This window comes from Ovis aries, chromosome 15 (assembly GCF_016772045.2).
Source record: "Ovis aries strain OAR_USU_Benz2616 breed Rambouillet chromosome 15, ARS-UI_Ramb_v3.0, whole genome shotgun sequence".
In the NCBI taxonomy this organism is placed as follows: Eukaryota; Metazoa; Chordata; class Mammalia; order Artiodactyla; family Bovidae; genus Ovis; species Ovis aries.
This window is the reverse complement of record NC_056068.1, coordinates 50,102,888-50,120,697: the sequence shown is the minus strand read 5'-3', so window position 1 is coordinate 50,120,697 and position 17,810 is coordinate 50,102,888. Positions and strand designations below refer to the sequence as shown.

At 40.2% G+C, this 17,810-nt stretch overlaps 1 protein-coding gene across 5 annotated transcripts in view; it reads right to left on the bottom strand.

Moving 5' to 3' along the window:
• Positions 1-4,220: 4,220 nt before the first annotated feature.
• Positions 4,221-17,810, bottom strand: part of NUP98 (nucleoporin 98 and 96 precursor) — an 87,857-nt gene continuing 74,267 nt past the window's right edge. For all 5 annotated transcript variants that reach the window (XM_004016274.6, XM_015101064.4, XM_015101065.4 and 2 more), the window contains exons 26-33: positions 15,346-15,503; positions 14,668-14,811; positions 13,312-13,454; positions 9,993-10,214; positions 7,716-7,957; positions 7,103-7,257; positions 5,713-5,824; positions 4,221-5,603 (exon numbers count right to left, since the gene is read on the bottom strand). In XM_004016274.6, coding sequence (XP_004016323.3) covers positions 5,386-5,603; positions 5,713-5,824; positions 7,103-7,257; positions 7,716-7,957; positions 9,993-10,214; positions 13,312-13,454; positions 14,668-14,811; positions 15,346-15,503 — 1,394 coding nt within the window. In that variant the 3' untranslated portion in view covers positions 4,221-5,385. The remainder of the gene's footprint in view (positions 5,604-5,712; positions 5,825-7,102; positions 7,258-7,715; positions 7,958-9,992; positions 10,215-13,311; positions 13,455-14,667; positions 14,812-15,345; positions 15,504-17,810) is intronic.

Below are 17,810 nucleotides of genomic sequence, written 5' to 3'. Positions count from 1 at the left end.
TTAAGTACTGATCTATGCTATCAGATGGGGATTCCCTGGTGGCTCAGTGGTAAAGAATCCACCTGCCTGTGAAGGAGACTCAGGTGTGATCCCTGGGTTGGGAAGATGCCCTGGAGAAGGAAATGGCAACCCACTCCAGCTTTCTTTCTTGCCTGGGAAATACCATGGACAGAGGAGCCTGGCGGGCTACAGTCCATGGGGTGACAAAAGAGTTGGACATGACAGAGACTAAACAACACCAACATAATACAGAAGAACCCTGAAAACATTATACTAAGTGAAAGAAATTGGGAACAAAAACTCAGGTATTGTATGAGTCCATTTACATTACGTTGTATAAAAACAAAACTATAGTGAAGGAGATCGGGTTGCCAGGAATAAGGGATAGGAAGAGGGTCACTGTAAAGAGATACGAAAAGGGAGATTTTGGATGTAATGAAACATTTTGTATCTTGATTGTGGGGTGGTTATACAAATCTGTATGTGTTAAAATTAACAACGGCACACCAAGTGAATTTTCTCATAATTTATAAAAAGTTTGAACATAATTAATAAAACCCAGGGTTATTGTACTTGCCAAAGGGGAAAGACAGTGAGAGTTCCCTGGGGGTCCAGTGTTTAGGACTCCTTGTTTCCAGTGCAAGGGGCGCGGGTTTGGTCCCTGGAAGGACCAGAACAAACAAGACAAAAGCAAAGGTGGACAGCGTAACACAAGAGTGAGTGGAGATGGTGCAGGGTTGGATTCGAAGCGAAAGATGTACCATTTTCAGCAGCACTTCTTCAACCTTTTGGGGGCACAAGGTTGTGTTATACTCAAGTTACACTTTAAAATAACATTTGGCAGCAGAATGCCTTTAGAGCAAAATAAAGGCTAAATTCAAGAGTGCTTCAAAACACTTGGAAATAGCACCTGCATAAATTGATTGAATCAGTTATAGAAAAATTGGTATGTTTACCTGAAAAAAAAAAGTTGAAATATTTCTTATATATAGCGTTTTGGGGTGAAAATGTTAGTTTGAAAAAATAATTATAAAAATTGGTAATTTTTTAAAAGCCATTATGAAAAAAAAAGAAACACCTGAACAATAAGTGATGTAAGCCTCTATTTTGAAAATACTGGGCTTTCCTGATAGCTCAGTTGGTAAAGAATCCACCTGCAATGCAGGAGACCCTGGTTCGAAGATCCCCTGGAGAAGGGATAGGCTACCCTATCCAGTATTCTTGGGCTTACCTTGTGGTAAAGAATGCACCTGCAATGTGGGAGACCTGGGTTTGATCCCTGGGTTGGCAAGACACCCTGGAGAAGGGAAAGGCAACCCAGTCCAGTATTCTGGCCTGGAGAATTCCATTCCTGTATAGTCCATGGGTTCGCAAAGAGTCAGACACGACTGAGCCACTTTCACTTTTGAAAATACTGAATCATATATAAAAAGATAAGGACTGTGTCATAATGAATTTTGGCATGATTCTTAGGTGGAAGCTTGATGGAAACTTTATAAAGGATAAATGAGGCTGGTAACGACTGAATCAACAATCAACATCACTAAAAGTGGGACAGCGAGACAATGTCTTCCCAAGTGATGAAAAACAGCACCACTAATGAGAAAGAACGAGTCTAATCAAGTCTCTAGATCTCACCAGTGGCATGTAGCAAGTAAGGGAGTTAGAGGCACAGTCAGTCAAATCTAGAGGCCCCAGCCCTCTACACTAAAGGACGAACCTCTCAGGTACTACATCAAAAAAGGGCATTTTAAAAAGAGAATTTATCAACCAAATGTGGGCCCTGTTTAGATCCTGATTCAATCAAATCAACTGTAATAAAATTTTACTTCTGAGACAACTGGGGAAATTTGAAAATTAGTATATTAGTTAATATTCAGGAATTATTCTTGTTAGATATGACAATGGTATTATATTTATAAAAATTTATGGTAGGAATGCTTTTGTATTGATGAAATAATGATCTCCCATAGAAATCCCATTGGGGTGGGTAGGAATAAGAATTGGGGTAAAGATTAAATTAAGACATCATTTTACTTTTGTATGGGTGAAAATTTTTACAGTAAGATTTTTTAAAAACCCTTAGGAAAGCAGGAGAAATGAATTTTAAAGCACAAGTTAATATATTACAATGTAGAACTCCAGTAAAACCATTAAGTCTCAGAACTGGTTCTTTAAGAGACAACAAATAAAAAATCTGAAAATTTCTAGAAATACAAAGTACCAAAATGAGTCAAACACCTAAAAAAGATGTTGGCTCTGATGATGCCTGCATTTAATCTCCTGGCTTCTGTTAACATTATTTTGGCATTATTCCAGCATTGTGCAGAGGAAATACTTACTCTGCACATTGTATGAGTCTGTGGATTCCACAGCTCTGTTGGGTGTTGAGACAACTAATTCTTATTTTCGTTATTTTTGAGAAATTTAAAATTTTAAACATACATTTCAATGTAGTTTGAAATATAGAAGAGACTGTTCATCTTTTTAAAAAAATTTTTATTTTTAGCTGTGCTGGGTCTCTGATGCTGCGGCGAGCTGGGCTACTCTCTAGCTGTGGTGCGTGGGCTTTTCATTGTTGTGGCTTGTCTTGTGGAGCACGGGCTCTAGGGCACTCAGGTTTTGGTAGATGCAGCTCTGGGGCTCCAGCACACAGGCTCAATAGTTGTGGTGCATACACTTAGTTGCTCTGTGACATGTGGGATCTTCCCAGATCAGGGATTGAACCTGTGCCTCTGGCACTGGCAGGCAGATTCTTTAGCACTGAGTCACTAGGGAAGCACTGTTCATCTTTATCATGTGCTTTGAACTGCGAGTCTATTCTCTGTGATGCAGCATAGCTGCAGTGATAAATATTTTAGAGATTTTTTTTTTAAAAAAGGAAAAACCTGTCCTGTGGATGGTGATTGCAGCCATGAAATTAAAAGATGCTTGCTCTTGGAAGGAAAGTTATGACCAACCTGGACAGCATATTAAAACGCAGAGACATTACTTTGCCAACAAAGGTCTGTCTAGTCGAGGCTATGGTTTTTCCAGTGGTCATGTATGGATGAGAGAGTTGCACGGTGAAGAAAGCTGAGCGCCAAAGAATTGATGCTTTTGAACTGTGGTGTTGGAGAAGGCTCTTGAGAGTCCCTTGGACTGCAAGGAGATCCAACTAGTCCATCCTAAAGGAGATCAGTCCTGGGTGTTCATTGGAGGGACTGATGTTGAAGCTGAAACTCCAATACTTTGGCCACCTGATGTGGAGAGCTGATTCATTTGAAAAGACCCTGATGCTGGGAAAGATTGAGGGCAGGAGGAATAGGGGACGACAGAGGATGAGATGGTTGGATGGCATCACTGACTCAATGGACATGGGTTTGGGTGGACTCCGGGAGTTGGTGATGGACAGGGAGGCCTGGCGTGCTGTGGTTCATGGGGTTGCAAAGAGTTGGACACGACTGAGCGACTGAAATGAATTGAAGAGGAAATACTGCGCATATTCACAGTTCTTAACACTTCTAAAGACTAACCACTTTTATAGCATTGACTTTTCACAGAACACCTCTTTTGAGGAAACAGAACGAATTCTTAGAAGGAAAGCAGTGCTTTGTGACCCACTTGCTCAGGTTCACGGTCAGTGACAGAGGGAGATTCCCAGCTGAGTAACCCTTGTCCTAAGGGACCCAAATGAAAGGAAAACCTCAGCTACCAGGAAGATCTACTCAGCTTTCTTATCTCCTCAGGGTCCCAGAAATCTTTGGCCTAATCCTAACTGGAAATTGTTCAATAACAGAACCAACCCACCAACCTACTTACTACTCATAAGCCTCATTTGGTCCGTCTCAAGAACAGTCCTGTGAAGCAGCATATCAGGGATCATTATCTCCTTTACACAATGGAAACTGAGAGGTGAAGTGCCAAGGTTTAAAAAACCCCAGAGAAGAGCAAAGAGGCTTTGACTACTAAGTATATTCCACTGGGCAATTTGAAACCCTGCCCCAATCCCCCACTGGGAGTCCAAACACATATAAATAAATAAATGTACAGCAGTCAGGATTCATCAATCTCAACCCCCTCACCCCCAAATAAACCTAGTCTTTGATCTAGTCTGCAACTATTCTCTCATTAAACCCCATGGCCAGTCTCCCCCTTTAGACTGCAAATTAAACAAGGCTGTCATAAAGCTCCTTGGGAGAACAAGGCTCAAAAACACAAAAGTAAGCCAATACCAGGTATGCTATAAACATTTCATTTTATTTTTTTTAAGAAAGTAGCTTCAGAAAAAGAGGAAAATAATCTAGATCGTTTATATATATATATATATATATATATATATACTTTTTAATAAAAACCTTTACATAATCTTCATGCAAAAAGACCCAGACGTGGCCATGTTGTCCGTGATAGGCCGCACACCAGCAGTCTCCGATGGTTACCTGGGGCTCCCCATAGCTGGCTACAGTGTAGCGAAGGCCCTCTGCCTATCCCTGAAGCTCAGCTTCTTGCCTGCCTCAGTGAGGGCTTTACCTTCTGCAACTGTAGATGGAGGGCTAGAATGGGAGGGGAAGGGAGAGCTACCTGATCTACCATGTTCATTGAAACTCTTCAGGCAAATCCAGGCAGGAGGCCTTGCCAGATGACTGAAAACCAGGCACCAAAATGAGTTCTGGGAGTTTCCCAGAGACATGGAGTCTGAGACCAAGGGCTCCTGCACAGGGAAGTTGTGGTATTCACAGAACATTCAAGGCAGGAAGAACAATCAAGCCTTGAAGCTCCACGGCTCCATAGCAGGCACTCACTCTACCTTAAATGAGTCAGAAAGACCCTGTTCTGCTGCCTCAGTTCAACCCTTTCCTGATTCTGAAAGTCATGCAAATCATCAATCTACTCCAGAGACAGATTCTCTTCCTTCTGTGGATAGTTCACTTGTTAAGGAAGGTCCTAGGTCAACACATTTGTCTAGCACCTGCCCCACTCCTTCTAAAGAGTCTGAGGATGAAAGGGCAGGAGTAGGAGCAGGGTAGTGGTTGGCATTGAGAGTCACAAGATTCAGAATGGCTGAGGGAGGAAAAGCATTCCCTGGTTCTTTGGGGAATTCTGCCAAAGGTTTTGGTGCTTTATTGACCATTTCTAAAAAGGAAAAAAAAAAAAAAAAGAATGGCTCTTGCGGATGGTAAAAAGAGACTTGGCTCCTTTTGGGGGGGTTCCAAAAGCCCTTATGCTACGTTTAGTATTAAGAAAGCCCTGAACAACTGGAGGTTGCTGCTTGGGCAGCAGGAAGGGAGGGAAGATTCCACAGCCAAGCCAGAGAACGGCAAACAGGGCAATCAACTCGATGCAGGAGCACTCTGTGTGGTGAGTGTGAACAAGCATGTGAGTGTGGTGGGAGGGGCCCAGGGCTCACTGGCTCCCGACAGTCAGTTCCCGCAGGTAGGACTGTGTGAGGCTGCGCAGCTCCTCCAAGGCGTAGTCCTCGGGCATGGGGAGCCGGCCAACGTGGGGAGCCAACAGGCGCAAAGGGACTCGCTGAGGGTCTGGCGTTGAGTCGGAGGTTGTATCAGAGGCATGCTGAAGGCTCAGTACCACCCGCAGCAGGTTGGCTACACGTTTGGCCATGTCTGGAGAAAAGAGCAGAGTGAGCACCAAACGAAGGGGTGAGGCAGGGCTATAATAATCACAAAGACAGGCAGTGAGCAGGCAGGAAGGGAGAGGAGGCGAGAGGCTGACCTGACTGAGCCAGGCGGTCCTTGGCATTGTAACACTGGATCTGCTCTATCCTGTTGCACAGCGAGGTCACTTTGGTGTGCAACTGCTCGAGTTCATAACCTGAGCAATCCACCTACAAAGAAGCAGGGAAACCAATTAGGCCAAAAGGAACACCCATCACCCCAATCCTATCCACAGACTGGCTATGCAACCCTTTGAAATAAGAGTGAGGTGAGGCAGGGGAAAACCCAAGAAGCTGGCTGGCAATGTCATGTTCCCACCATCTAGCCTAGTTGCTGAAGACAAGACAGGATCTTAGCAATACACAACAGGAAAGCAATATAGTGTATAGGGCCTGGGACTGGGCAAGTTGTGAAATCATCATTCATGAACCATGTAATTAGCAAGCTTCAACATAGCACCAAAAATCTACATAAATCTGGGTCAGAGACATGGTATTGACTTAAGAGCATAACAGTGAGAAGTGGAGCCCAAACTAGCACTTAATTTAGGTCTTCTGACTCCAACTAAGAATTAGCACTTGATTATTAATGTAGATATCAGCAGGAACTGTGACTTTGTTATCGACAGAAATCACTTCCTTTCCTATCACATTACAGTTGTTTAGTCGCTCAGTCGTGCCTGACTTCTCCGACCCCATGGACTGTAGCCCACCAGGCTCCTCTATGCACGGGATTTCCCAGGCAAGAATACTGGAGTGGGTTGCTATTTCCTCCTCTAGGGGATCTTCCCAACCCAGGGATCAAACTCATGTCTCCTGCATTGGAGAGCGCACCATGGGTTTCCCTGGTATTACAGCTGTTGGTAATCTTTAAGTTTTTCAAAATTACAGTGCGAGGGCTTCTTATTTAGGATGTTAATAAAGCACTTATTACATAGCACAAGTTTTTAACATTTTGATAATTCTATCTTAATATAATTGCTTTCTTTTGTAATCCTATATATTTTATATCTTAGGCATTTAAAGACCTTAGAGATCCATCCATAGGTGTCACCAGAATGCCCCCATAACACTTTCAATTTAAAACATGCCAAATATTATGTGAAAAAATTATCTACACTAAATCTCTGATCTTTACTGGATCTCTCAACCCAAAGCTTCTCACTTAAAACTAGTGGAAAAGGGGACAAGGGGAAGGGACTGACTAAGGACAAGTCTCAGGTATGTTCCCTACACACTACTTAGCAATAAACCACAAAAAAATGTTTCAAGTTTTGACAGAACTGTCATAATAGCTACATCAAATCTGGTTCATCAAAACACCCCTCCTGCACTGACAGTGCTCTGTCAGTGAGTTTTTCGAGTTCTTTCTCAAGCCTTTGGCTGTCTCTATGGCTTTATGGGTCAGGGAGAGAGAAAACCAGGCCACGGTTTAAGGAGCTCAGGTACCTGCTGTATATGACGGAGCATTTCAATGACCCTAATGTAGTCCAGGTAAACAAGCCCAGATGTTTCCCAGTCCTGGATTAGGCCACTGCGCTCCAGAGGTGCCAGGTCTTCCAAGAACCCCTTCAGGTAGTCATAGTTCTCATTAATAATGGCATCTGAAGAAACAAAATATTGACCAGAAGTGTACAGAGGAAGGAGATGGCAGAAATCCAAGACAGGAAGAAAAGGAAAATTATACCGGGTCAGACTTGAGAATTACAATAGATATTTCAAAATTCTATTAAAGAAACTGTAAAGAATTTCTGGTTTCAGTTTCCCAAATAGCGATCCCTGGTGTTGCTGAATGAAACTCCCTAAACAATGAGCTTAACGCAGTTAGTGCACATCAAAAATATTCCTGGCAGATGGGGATATAACAGATATTGCTGCTGACCTCTGCCCCTCACCCTCACTAAGCATCTTTTGCACAAGGACTTTTTACAAAGTGTGATCTGATTCAAGTCTGCCATGCTCTGTACAGATCACTGTCCCTGGCCTGAGTCATCATGGGCTCAGAGGATTGAAGAATTGGGGGTGATTCCAGGAGACATAGACCCTAGTCCGAAGCACTCACCGGAAGCTAAGTGCCGGATGACAAGCTTGTGGCACCTGTTCCAGTGCCCTGCTTTAAATAAATAGAGGGCCTCCAAGTGCTTGTCGGCTTCCATGTGTGCTCGCACTGCTTTGGCCTCATGAATCCATTCAGCGGGCACACAAAGCTTCTCGGTCAGGAAAGTCTCCTTAGCCCAAGACTCAGGGGTCTCCAACAGCTGGCAGTGCCGGGTAAGCAGCTCTCGAACAGCCTTCTCCCGCGTGCTACAGGAGGAAACGTCAACCGGGGTAAGTCTCATCCTTACCCATGGAGGATGCCTCAGACGGCTCAAAGTGGCCCCTGAGGCAGTCTCCTAAACTGCAGGTCCTGACCCATAGAGGATCACCTCAAGCTTCACTTAAGGTGACATACCAGCATTAATTTTTAAAATGAAATAGAAGAGAAGCACATTGTATTTTCATGGTCAAAACAGTCTGAGGATGAATACTCTTGGGAAGGTTGTCCATTGCCCCCCAGAAGGCTTTATCCTCACTGGCTCATTTCTCTTTTCTAACTGTATTGGAATATAGTTGATGTTGTACAATGTTTGCTATACAATGTGTACAGCAAAATGATTCAGTTATACATGCACGTATGTTTATTCTTTTTTAATTTTTCTCATATAGGTCATCACAGAATATTGAGCAGAGTTCACTGTACTATACAGTGGGTCCTTGTCGCTTATCCATCTTATATATAGTAGAATGTGTGTGTGTTTATCCCAGCAGGCTCAATTCTTTGTTTCCTTTCTAGAACAGTAGATGAAGGATGAGATAGCGGAATTCTGGACCCACAGAGCAGTCCTCTGCAGTTTATTCTCAACCTCCTCTCTGCCCTTTCTCCCACATGGCCAGTATAAGTAAACAAAGTTGATAGTTTTACGATGTAAAGTCCCTTCCAGGTCCTGTTTTTTTCCCTTATAGCCATCAGGCTTCCTAATTCATTTTCTCTTTACTCCTAGACACAGGCTAACCTCACTCTTTCTGCTCTTGAGTCCACTTAAAGAGATTTCTTCTTTGGGCCAAAGGATCTCTCATCTGAATTTCAGATCAAAGCTATTCTCATCTTAGATTCTTCTGTCAATGCCTAGGCTTTTTAGGAACTCCCAGTCTCAGGACAACTGCCTCCTTTTCCCTCCTCTTCAGGAAACAGGATCTGCTCTCCTATGGCCATCCTCAGCCATCCATCAGCCAGCCTTCTACCACGTGGAATTCTCCAAAAGTATATTTAAATAAACGCAGCGGGAAATTCTGGGGTCACTTTGCCTCCTGGTGAGGAGGAAGAGGAAAGAGAAATTCCTTAAAGGGAAAGTTGTGCTGGATGCTTTATATTTTTACTCTTTTAATTTCATAGTCACCTTTGAACAGAGATTAGCAATATTATGATTTTACAGATTAAAAAACTGAGGCCTAGAGACATCTTGACTCTAAGTCAAAAATGAGTAAGCTTTACCCTAGGTCAAAGTGAGTACATGGTGAAGCCAGAATTTAGAAAGACCGGACTACAAAACAGCTTTCCATGCCCTACGGGATGACAGATAGTATAGTACAGTGATTAAGAGCACAGACTCTGGGTGTCTTGAGTTGAAAGCCTCACTCTGCCATCTACTAGCTATGTGATTTTGAACAAAAGTTTTCTAATTTCTCTATGCCTTGAACTGCTCATCTATAAATAGACAATGTCTATCTCATAGGTCCATTAAACAAATTAATATATTTAAATTAATATATTTAAAGTACTTATGACAGAATATAAAGATATATAAAAACATTATATAAATTATATAACAAAGCATTGTGTTAAGTGTTTTTGTTCTTAGTAATATGCCATGCTGCTACCAATAACAAAAAACCTCCCGCTTTATACAGTTCACAGCAGGGAGTAAAGGTGTTTCTCTGGTTTTCATTCAGGATAGAGAACCAAAACATTATGTATCTGGGCAAGACTGTTTTGGTAAATAGGTAAACACTATCAAACTTGAGGAATGGATGGCAAGGGAAGGGAGAAAGCCAGTGGACAGAGACAAAGAAGGGGTACTCCTTGCCAACCTTTACGGATCCACTGAAGCAACGCAGCCAGCATTATTTCTGCATAATTCAAACATACCACGTTCAAGGAATTTGTGCCTAAGTTAATGGGATTTTTCCACCCAGTTCCACTTAATTATTTCCCATACCAATTTAATAGGTATTTAGACCGATTCCTGTGTTGCCCTGTAGGGCTAGAGGCACCCAGTGCATCTGATGGCTTCTCACTCACCTTGAGTTGTCAATGTGCAGGAGGACAAAGATGGCCCACTCCCAAAGGCCCTCACTCTCCAGTTGGCCAGCATAACTGGCCTGCAGCACACCCTCACACTGTTCTGAGAGATGGGTATAGTTAAGAGCCCGCAGCACCTCCCACAAGTGCCAGCTTAGGCGATAGTCCAAAGGATCCGCAGTTATGCTTCGAGGCTCCAGCAGCTGGTTGAGGTCATAATGTCTGCAAAGGAGAATGTGCTGAGTTACCAAACCCAGTCAGCAGACCACCTGCACTGGATAGGTTAACTCTTTCAGCCACAGCTTAGAAAACAATAAAGGCAAGTACCCTAGAGCAGAAGCATCATAAGCCTTACAGTCTTCCTCCTCTAGGTTTAGCCAGATTACAGATCCTACCAAAATCCAAGGAACTTCCCTTCTCAGGCTCTTCTAACAAGTCTGCTGGTACTTCTTTGGTCTATTTTTACCATCCCGATACAGGAAGTCTTCAAAACTTTCACCCTTTCATTATTATAGTGTCTTTTCCTTAACCATTAAAAAAAACTTAAGTTTCCTTGGTATCTTTCACATTGTTCTACTATCTGAAGTTACGGAAGTGCTACTTCACCTGTTTATCTGAACACCTGACTAGTCTTAATGATGGTTATGATGGTTATTTCCTTCTTTTTGCTTATAGTTGGTATTATTCTTTACATAGAAATCCAAGTACCCAAGGTTTGAAAGTCTCCCTAAGGCTTTTGCTTTTTCTTCTGCAAGGGGCCCAGGGATCTCAATGATTCTGGACCAGTTTGTGTGTGATGTCCTTAAACTTCCAAATCCCAGACCGTAAAAACAGTAAGAACGAAGATCCCATACCCACAAGCTTTAAAGATCTGGGTGTTGGTTTACTAACCAAAGTGTTTCTGTTTCACCTAAGATCCCAGACATTTTACAAGTACCTACACCTCACCAAGTAATGAGTAGTTTTTCTTGCCCAGTACTGTCAAACTGAACTTTGTGTGACAATGGAAATGTCCTATAATCTGCTTTGACCAATAAGATAGCCACTAGCCATGTGTGGCTATTAAACACTTGAAATATTGCTAGTGTGAAAGAATAATTAAACTAAGAAGGATTTACTGTCTCAGTCTGGTTTTGGTTTCTGGCACATTGAGATATATGCTTTTTTTCTTCCTCTTTTTTCTTTCTCTTTTCAGTAAAAGAGGTGACATACATTAACTATACATATTTAGAATATACAGTTTTCCCAAGTTCAAAACATATATACACCTGTGAAACTACCACTAAGATCAAGGTAACAAGCTTACCCATCACCTCCAAAAGGTTCCAGAAGCCCCTCTGTGATTCCTCTCTCCTGCCTATCCCTACACCTACTCTTCCCATGCAACAATTGATTCCATCACTATAGATTAGTTTGCATTTTACAGTTTTATATAAATTATATTATATTATAAACGAAATCAAACAGTAGGTATATTTTGGGGAAGTATTTTTTTTTTTGTCTCTTCAAAACTAAGTTTATTCCATTGTAGAGATGTACCACAATTGGCTTATCCAATCACCTATTGATGGAAATTTGAGCTGTTTCCTGTTTTGAACCTTTACAAATAAAACTGCTACCAACACATACATAGACATACATTTTCATTGCCCTCAGGTAAATATGTAGGAGTAGAATGAATCATATGTATGCAGGTGTATGTTAAACTTTTTTTTAGCTACCAAACTCTTTCCCCAAGTGCCAGTATTATTTATATTTTCCCCCAACAGTGTTGATAATTTCAATTGCTCCACATCCATGATGACATTTGGTAAAGGTCTTTTAAAAATTCTAACCATTCTAACTGATGGGTAGTGGCATCCCACAACAGCTTTAATTTGCATGTCCCTAATGTCTACCGAGGTTAAACAACTTTTCATGGGCTTGACATGTACATCTTCTTTGGTGAAGCATCTTTGAAATATTTTCCTGTTTTTAAATTGGATTGTTCTCTTATTGAGTTCAAAGAGTTCTTTACATGTTCCGGATAAAAGTTCTTTATCAGATATATGAATTGCAAATATATTCTCCCAATCTGTAGCTTGTCTTTTCAATCTCTTACAGACATTAAAAAACAATAAGGACAAATTACAAATAACTTTATGCCAATAAATCTGGTGACTTTGGTGAAACAGAAAAATTTCTTAGGAAAAACAAATGAACAAAACTGGCTCAAGAAAAAAACTATTACAACATAAAAAAGAACTATTAGATACCCCCATTAAAGTGGCGGGATGGGGGTGGCAGCAACAGATTTCAACAGACATTTCAGGAAGATATGTAGATGGTAAATAAACACATGAAAAAACGCTTGCCATCATTAGGTATTAAGGGAAATGCAAATTAAAACACAATTTTAGTTATCTGTATTTTACCACAATAAGAGACTATTATTCTAAAATTAGTATAGTTAATTTAAAAAAAAGTACTTAAAAAACTGAAGTGAGATGTGAGCTACTACTTCTGACTGGAGAAAACTGCTCAGTGTTTCTGATGTAAGGTAAAAAGCCAGCTCTGAGATAGTTTAAATTATTTGATTAGATATAACAACATGTTAATATATTAATTTCTTATTAAGCATACAAAAACGAGATGCCACTATATGCCCACTAAAATGATAAAGTTTTAAAAGCCAATAACAAATTTTGACGAAGATCTGGAGCAATTATAGATCTTGATGGGACTTTTAGATACAAGTGGTCACAACAGCTTTATTCTTAATATCCTAAGACCCAAAAAAATTGTTCACTAACAAAAGAATAAAAATTAAATTTCCATTATACATATTAATATGGATAAATCTCAAAATCACCATGTTGAGTAAAAAAAAGCAGGCACAAAAGATAACATACACAATTATATAAAATTCTGTAATAACAAAGTAATCTACAATAATAAAAAGTCAGTAGTTGTCTGGGGTGTGGACTGACTGCAAAGGAACATGAGGGAACTTTTGGAGGGTAATGTTAATGCTATCCAAATAATGATGGTAGTTACATCACATTAAAAAATATCAAACCACACACTTTATTATCAATATATATAAATTGTATCTCATTGAAGTTGATTAAAATAATTGTTTTTAAATTTTTTATTAAAATATAGTTGATTTAAAATGTAAATTTTTAGATTTCTAATTCTAGTTCCCATGCTCTTTGAACTCCATTACTGTTTTATTTTGTGATTAATATAATCTTATGGCAATTTGACCACATATAAAAGGGAAAGAACTCCCTAAGGTTCATGGAGCCCTCAAGTGATTGTAACACGACTGATTTACCTGTCACTGTAGAGTTTTAGAAGGTGAAAGCAGACATCTTGAAGAGGTCTCTGTGAATCTTGCTCCTCCTCTACCACATATCCAGAGCCCTCTAGGTATGAAGGAAGTGGACAGCGGGCATATCTGTCACCCTCAGAGGTATTCTGAAGTTAAGAATAAAACAATACATCAGTTGCAAGTGTGTTTCACTAGATGATGATATATCTCAGTTACTCAGATGTATATTAAGAATGGTGTGAAAGTGAAACTGAAGTTGCGCAGTTGTGTCCGACTCTTAGCGACCCAGTGGACTGTAGCCCACCAGGCTCCTCTGTCCATGGGATTCTCCAGGCAAGAGTACTCGAGTGGGTTGCCATTTCCTTCTCCAGGGGATCTTCGTGACCCAGGAATCAAACCCAGGTCTCCTGCATTGCAGGCAGACGCTTTAACCTCTGGGCCACCAGGGAAGCCCCAAGAATGGTGTGACATCCGCTAAAGGATTGTTTCAAGGATTTTAAACTTCATTACACTTAGTTTTTTTTTTTAGTGTTCTTTTTTCCCTGACAAATAATTCTGGCAAATGATATCAAAGACAATAAAAATTAGCAGTAAGAAAAGAACCAAACAATGGCATTAAAAACATCAAGAATACTTTAACCTCCAAATTCACAAGGAATATGAAATATTAATATAATGATATTTAGAGGCAAATTTCAGACGTGCTAATTTGGGGCTATACTAAACACAAGGTCAGGCTGTAGCTCAGGGAATTCCCAAAGGAATAAAACAGCATTAGGAATGAAGAAAAACCCTCTGATGATGGTGCAGAAAAACAGCAGTAAGAAAATATATTGTGAGATTCCCTGACGGTCCAGTGGTTAAGAATCTGTCTTGCAAGGCAGAAGACACTGGTTCGATCCCTGGTCCAGGAAGATCCCACATGGCAAGAGGCAGCTGAGCCCATGTGTCACAACTACTGAAGCTCACATGCCCTAGAGCCTGTGTTCCACAAGAGAAGCCACCACAACGAGAAGCCCGCACACTGCAACTAAGAAGTAGCCCCTACTTGCCCAACTAGAGAAAGCCTGAGTGAGGCAACAAAGACCCAGCGTAGCAAAAAATAATACAATCACTTTTTAAAAAAAGAGTAAACTGTGGAAACTCCTTGTGTTAAGCAAAACATAAGCAGATATTTGAAGAAATTTCCCATCATTTCCTGTGTCCATTTCAATTTTACGGTAATTTCAAAAAAGTAGTTAGAAAAAAGTATTGCAAAATATGATTTGATGGTTTTTTTTCCTCTGGAGTAGGAGTACTTTTCTAGTAAAACCAGAACTCCCACCAGGACTCGTGCTTGGTTCTACTGGATATATGTACCTGAAATGCTTCTTCATACACGCTGAGCGCCTTGGAAATGGAAGCTGTTGGTGGAAGCAAATACCAAAGATGGACAGCCAGGGAGCGTTTCCAATCCAACTGGGAGCACACATTGATTTGCTTCTGCTCTGAGAGCTGCCACACCTGCAGGAGGCAAAATCACCACCACAGCTCTACATTATATGTTACCTTGTTATTGCCCAAGCCTGCATGCTGCTCACTTATTTAAACTGCATTTTAAATGATTTAAATATCAGTGTTAATGGCCCAGATATAAACTACACAGTTCCCTGGTGGCAGGTGACTGGGTGGACTAAATAGGAGGCACTTAGACAATAAGTGCGCTGAGAAGTGATGAGAACCACTCACTGCCCACAGTGGCCAACTTTTTAAGATGTGAATAAATTCTGATCAGTGACTGTGTTTTCGGAAATTGATGGCAAGCAAAACAGGTAGGCACCAAGAAAACTGGCTTAAAGTCATTATGATACATCATACATAAAATGAAAGAGAAGTGGCACCTTTCTAATTTGAAAATATTTCTGCTCAAAGTTAAATATAAGTTGCTTAGTTATAGGTAACAACATACAACTTAAAAGATAGCTCTTTGCCTTAACTTCAAGTAATCCTGAATCTATGAAAATATTTATGTGAGTTCACAAGAAAAGAGGAAAATACCGGTTTTCCAGCCAAGAGGGCAAAGATGCGCAGTCTCTCCTCCTGGATGAAGCAGTCAGCCTGGAGTTGATGCCAATCCACCAGCTGCATAGTAAGCAGCTCACGAACTGACTGGCTGCCAACCAACTGGGATAAAAGAAGAGCAAGACGATGATCACCTACAAGAAAAAGAAGTTCTTTGGTGACGCTGAGGATTCATAGACTTGGAAAAACACTTAGGGGCATTATCTTATTTCTTCTGGCCCCCAGAAACACCTCTGACTGCTTTTGGCAGTGATGATGCAGACTGAGCAGAAAATTTTTGACTAGGGTGGAAAATTTTCAAAGTAACTTAACCTAACTACATACAGACTGTATAGTACACAGAGAATTAGACCATAAATTAAAAGAATAATTCTCTGTTTCATCCCTAACTGACCTCCTTAAAGTCAATGCTCCTTTTCCTTGTCCTTTTGTTTTTGGATATGGGTCAGTGCTTACATGACAAGTACTGTCCTGCCCAGAAACTAAGGCTCTCATCACAAAGCGTTTCCTTCACACACTAGAGACACTTGGAGGAAAGAAATCATGCATCAGGAACACATCTGGAAATGGGTTAACAGGTCAAGCCGTCTCCCTGATTACCGGTATACAACCAAAACATGACTGGACTATGATTCATGCAGTAAATGTTGCAGCCCATTTGACCATGAGCTGCTAGTATTCTAAATGAATCACAATAAAGGGAAAAAGGTTATTTCTGTGTATCTACTGGACAAGTTCTGAGAAGAAAACTGGCATATCGTATCTTGACTCAATCATTAAGGTCATCTTTCTTGGCTCTGATCAACTAATTTAGCTTCCGCCAATCCTTGACTTCAACCATAAGACTTTCCTTAATGACAAGAACATGTACTTGAACAAATGGAAGGAGTCTCAAGTTCATTTTAGTGTATGGTGTGATATAAGGATCTAAATTCGTCTTTTACAAGTGAACATTCAACTATTCCAGCATTATCTGTTGATAAGATTGTCCTTTTCACATTTAAACTATCTTGGCACTTTTTTGTCAAAAATCAACTGACTGTAAGCACAAGAGTTTTATACTTGGATTCTCATTTCTGTTCCACTGAAGTGAATATTCATCGTTATGCTGATTCCACATTGCTGTGACTGCTGTCCCAATCTTAGGGTGAAATTATGTTGTCTTTTCAACATTAAGTATAATGTTAGATGCATTTTTTTTGGTAGATTTGCTTTGATATCAGGACAGCAATGTTGCCATAGGTGAGGTGAAAAGCGCTCCCTCCTATTTTCTGGAACAGTTGTAGAATACTGGTAGTCTTTCTTTCTTCTTGCAGCAATGTACGGCTTGCAGGGTCTTAGTTCCCTGACCAAGGAAACTGAATCTGGGCCCTCAGCAGTGACAGCCTGGAGTCCTAACCACTGGACTGCAAGGAAATTCCTTCGTATTATTTCTTCTTTTAAAAAGCTTAAGTGTATTCACCAGGGAAGACATCTGGGCCTGAGCTTTTCTAAGTGAAGATTGCAAATTACTAATTCAACTTCTTACAGATCTATTTAGATTTTCTACTTTTTTCTTGAGTTTTGATAATTATACCTTCCTAGGAATTTTCAATTTCATCCAAGTTGTTCCATTTGTTGACAGAGAATTTCTCATAGTATTTCCTTTTCTGCAGTAGTGATGGTCACCCTTCCATTCCTTTTTTGGCAATGTATCTTTCCTCTTTTTTTCACTGTCAGTGTAGTTAAAGATTTATAAACTTTCTTGATCTTTTCAAAAAACTAACTTTGGTTTTATCAATTCCTCTACTGTTTCTATGTTTTCATTATCACTGAATTTCGTTCTAATCTTGACTATTTTCTCCTTCTTCTACCTTTGGGTTTAGTTTTCTCTTCTTTTGCTAATTCCTCAACATAGAAGCTTAGATTATTAACTTGAGGAGTCTCTTCTTGTTGAGTAGGTATCAAGTAATGCTTCTTATTGACAGTGTTTTAAGTATTCTATATTCTTGACTTTGTTTAGTTAGTTTTCTATCAATTATTGAAGGTGGAGCTAAGAAGAGAAGCAAAAGTTTTAAATAAGGTAAAACATAGTGCCTTGCCAAAAGCTTAATCTTAGGGTAAGAAAAAAGGGGAGGAGAAGCAGAGTTTGTGAATGAATAAATCTTAGGACCTGACTTCCGGCAATCCTATTCCACTCATGTCTATGTTTATCTCTTAAATGGTTCATAATCTTTATAACTTTATAGAAGTTCAATCCTGAAGACAAGTTTTCATTGTATAAATGTATGAAGACTACCTAAGGCACAAACTGAAAATAAACCCAGTTGATGGCTCCAATTAGTTGGCTTCAGTAAACAAGGTTTCAATTAAGTTTGATCAAGGATCTAATATACATATTAAACTGAACTATGTCATCCTTTAATCCTATCAAGATTTTTATCTAGACACTTAGTAACTAC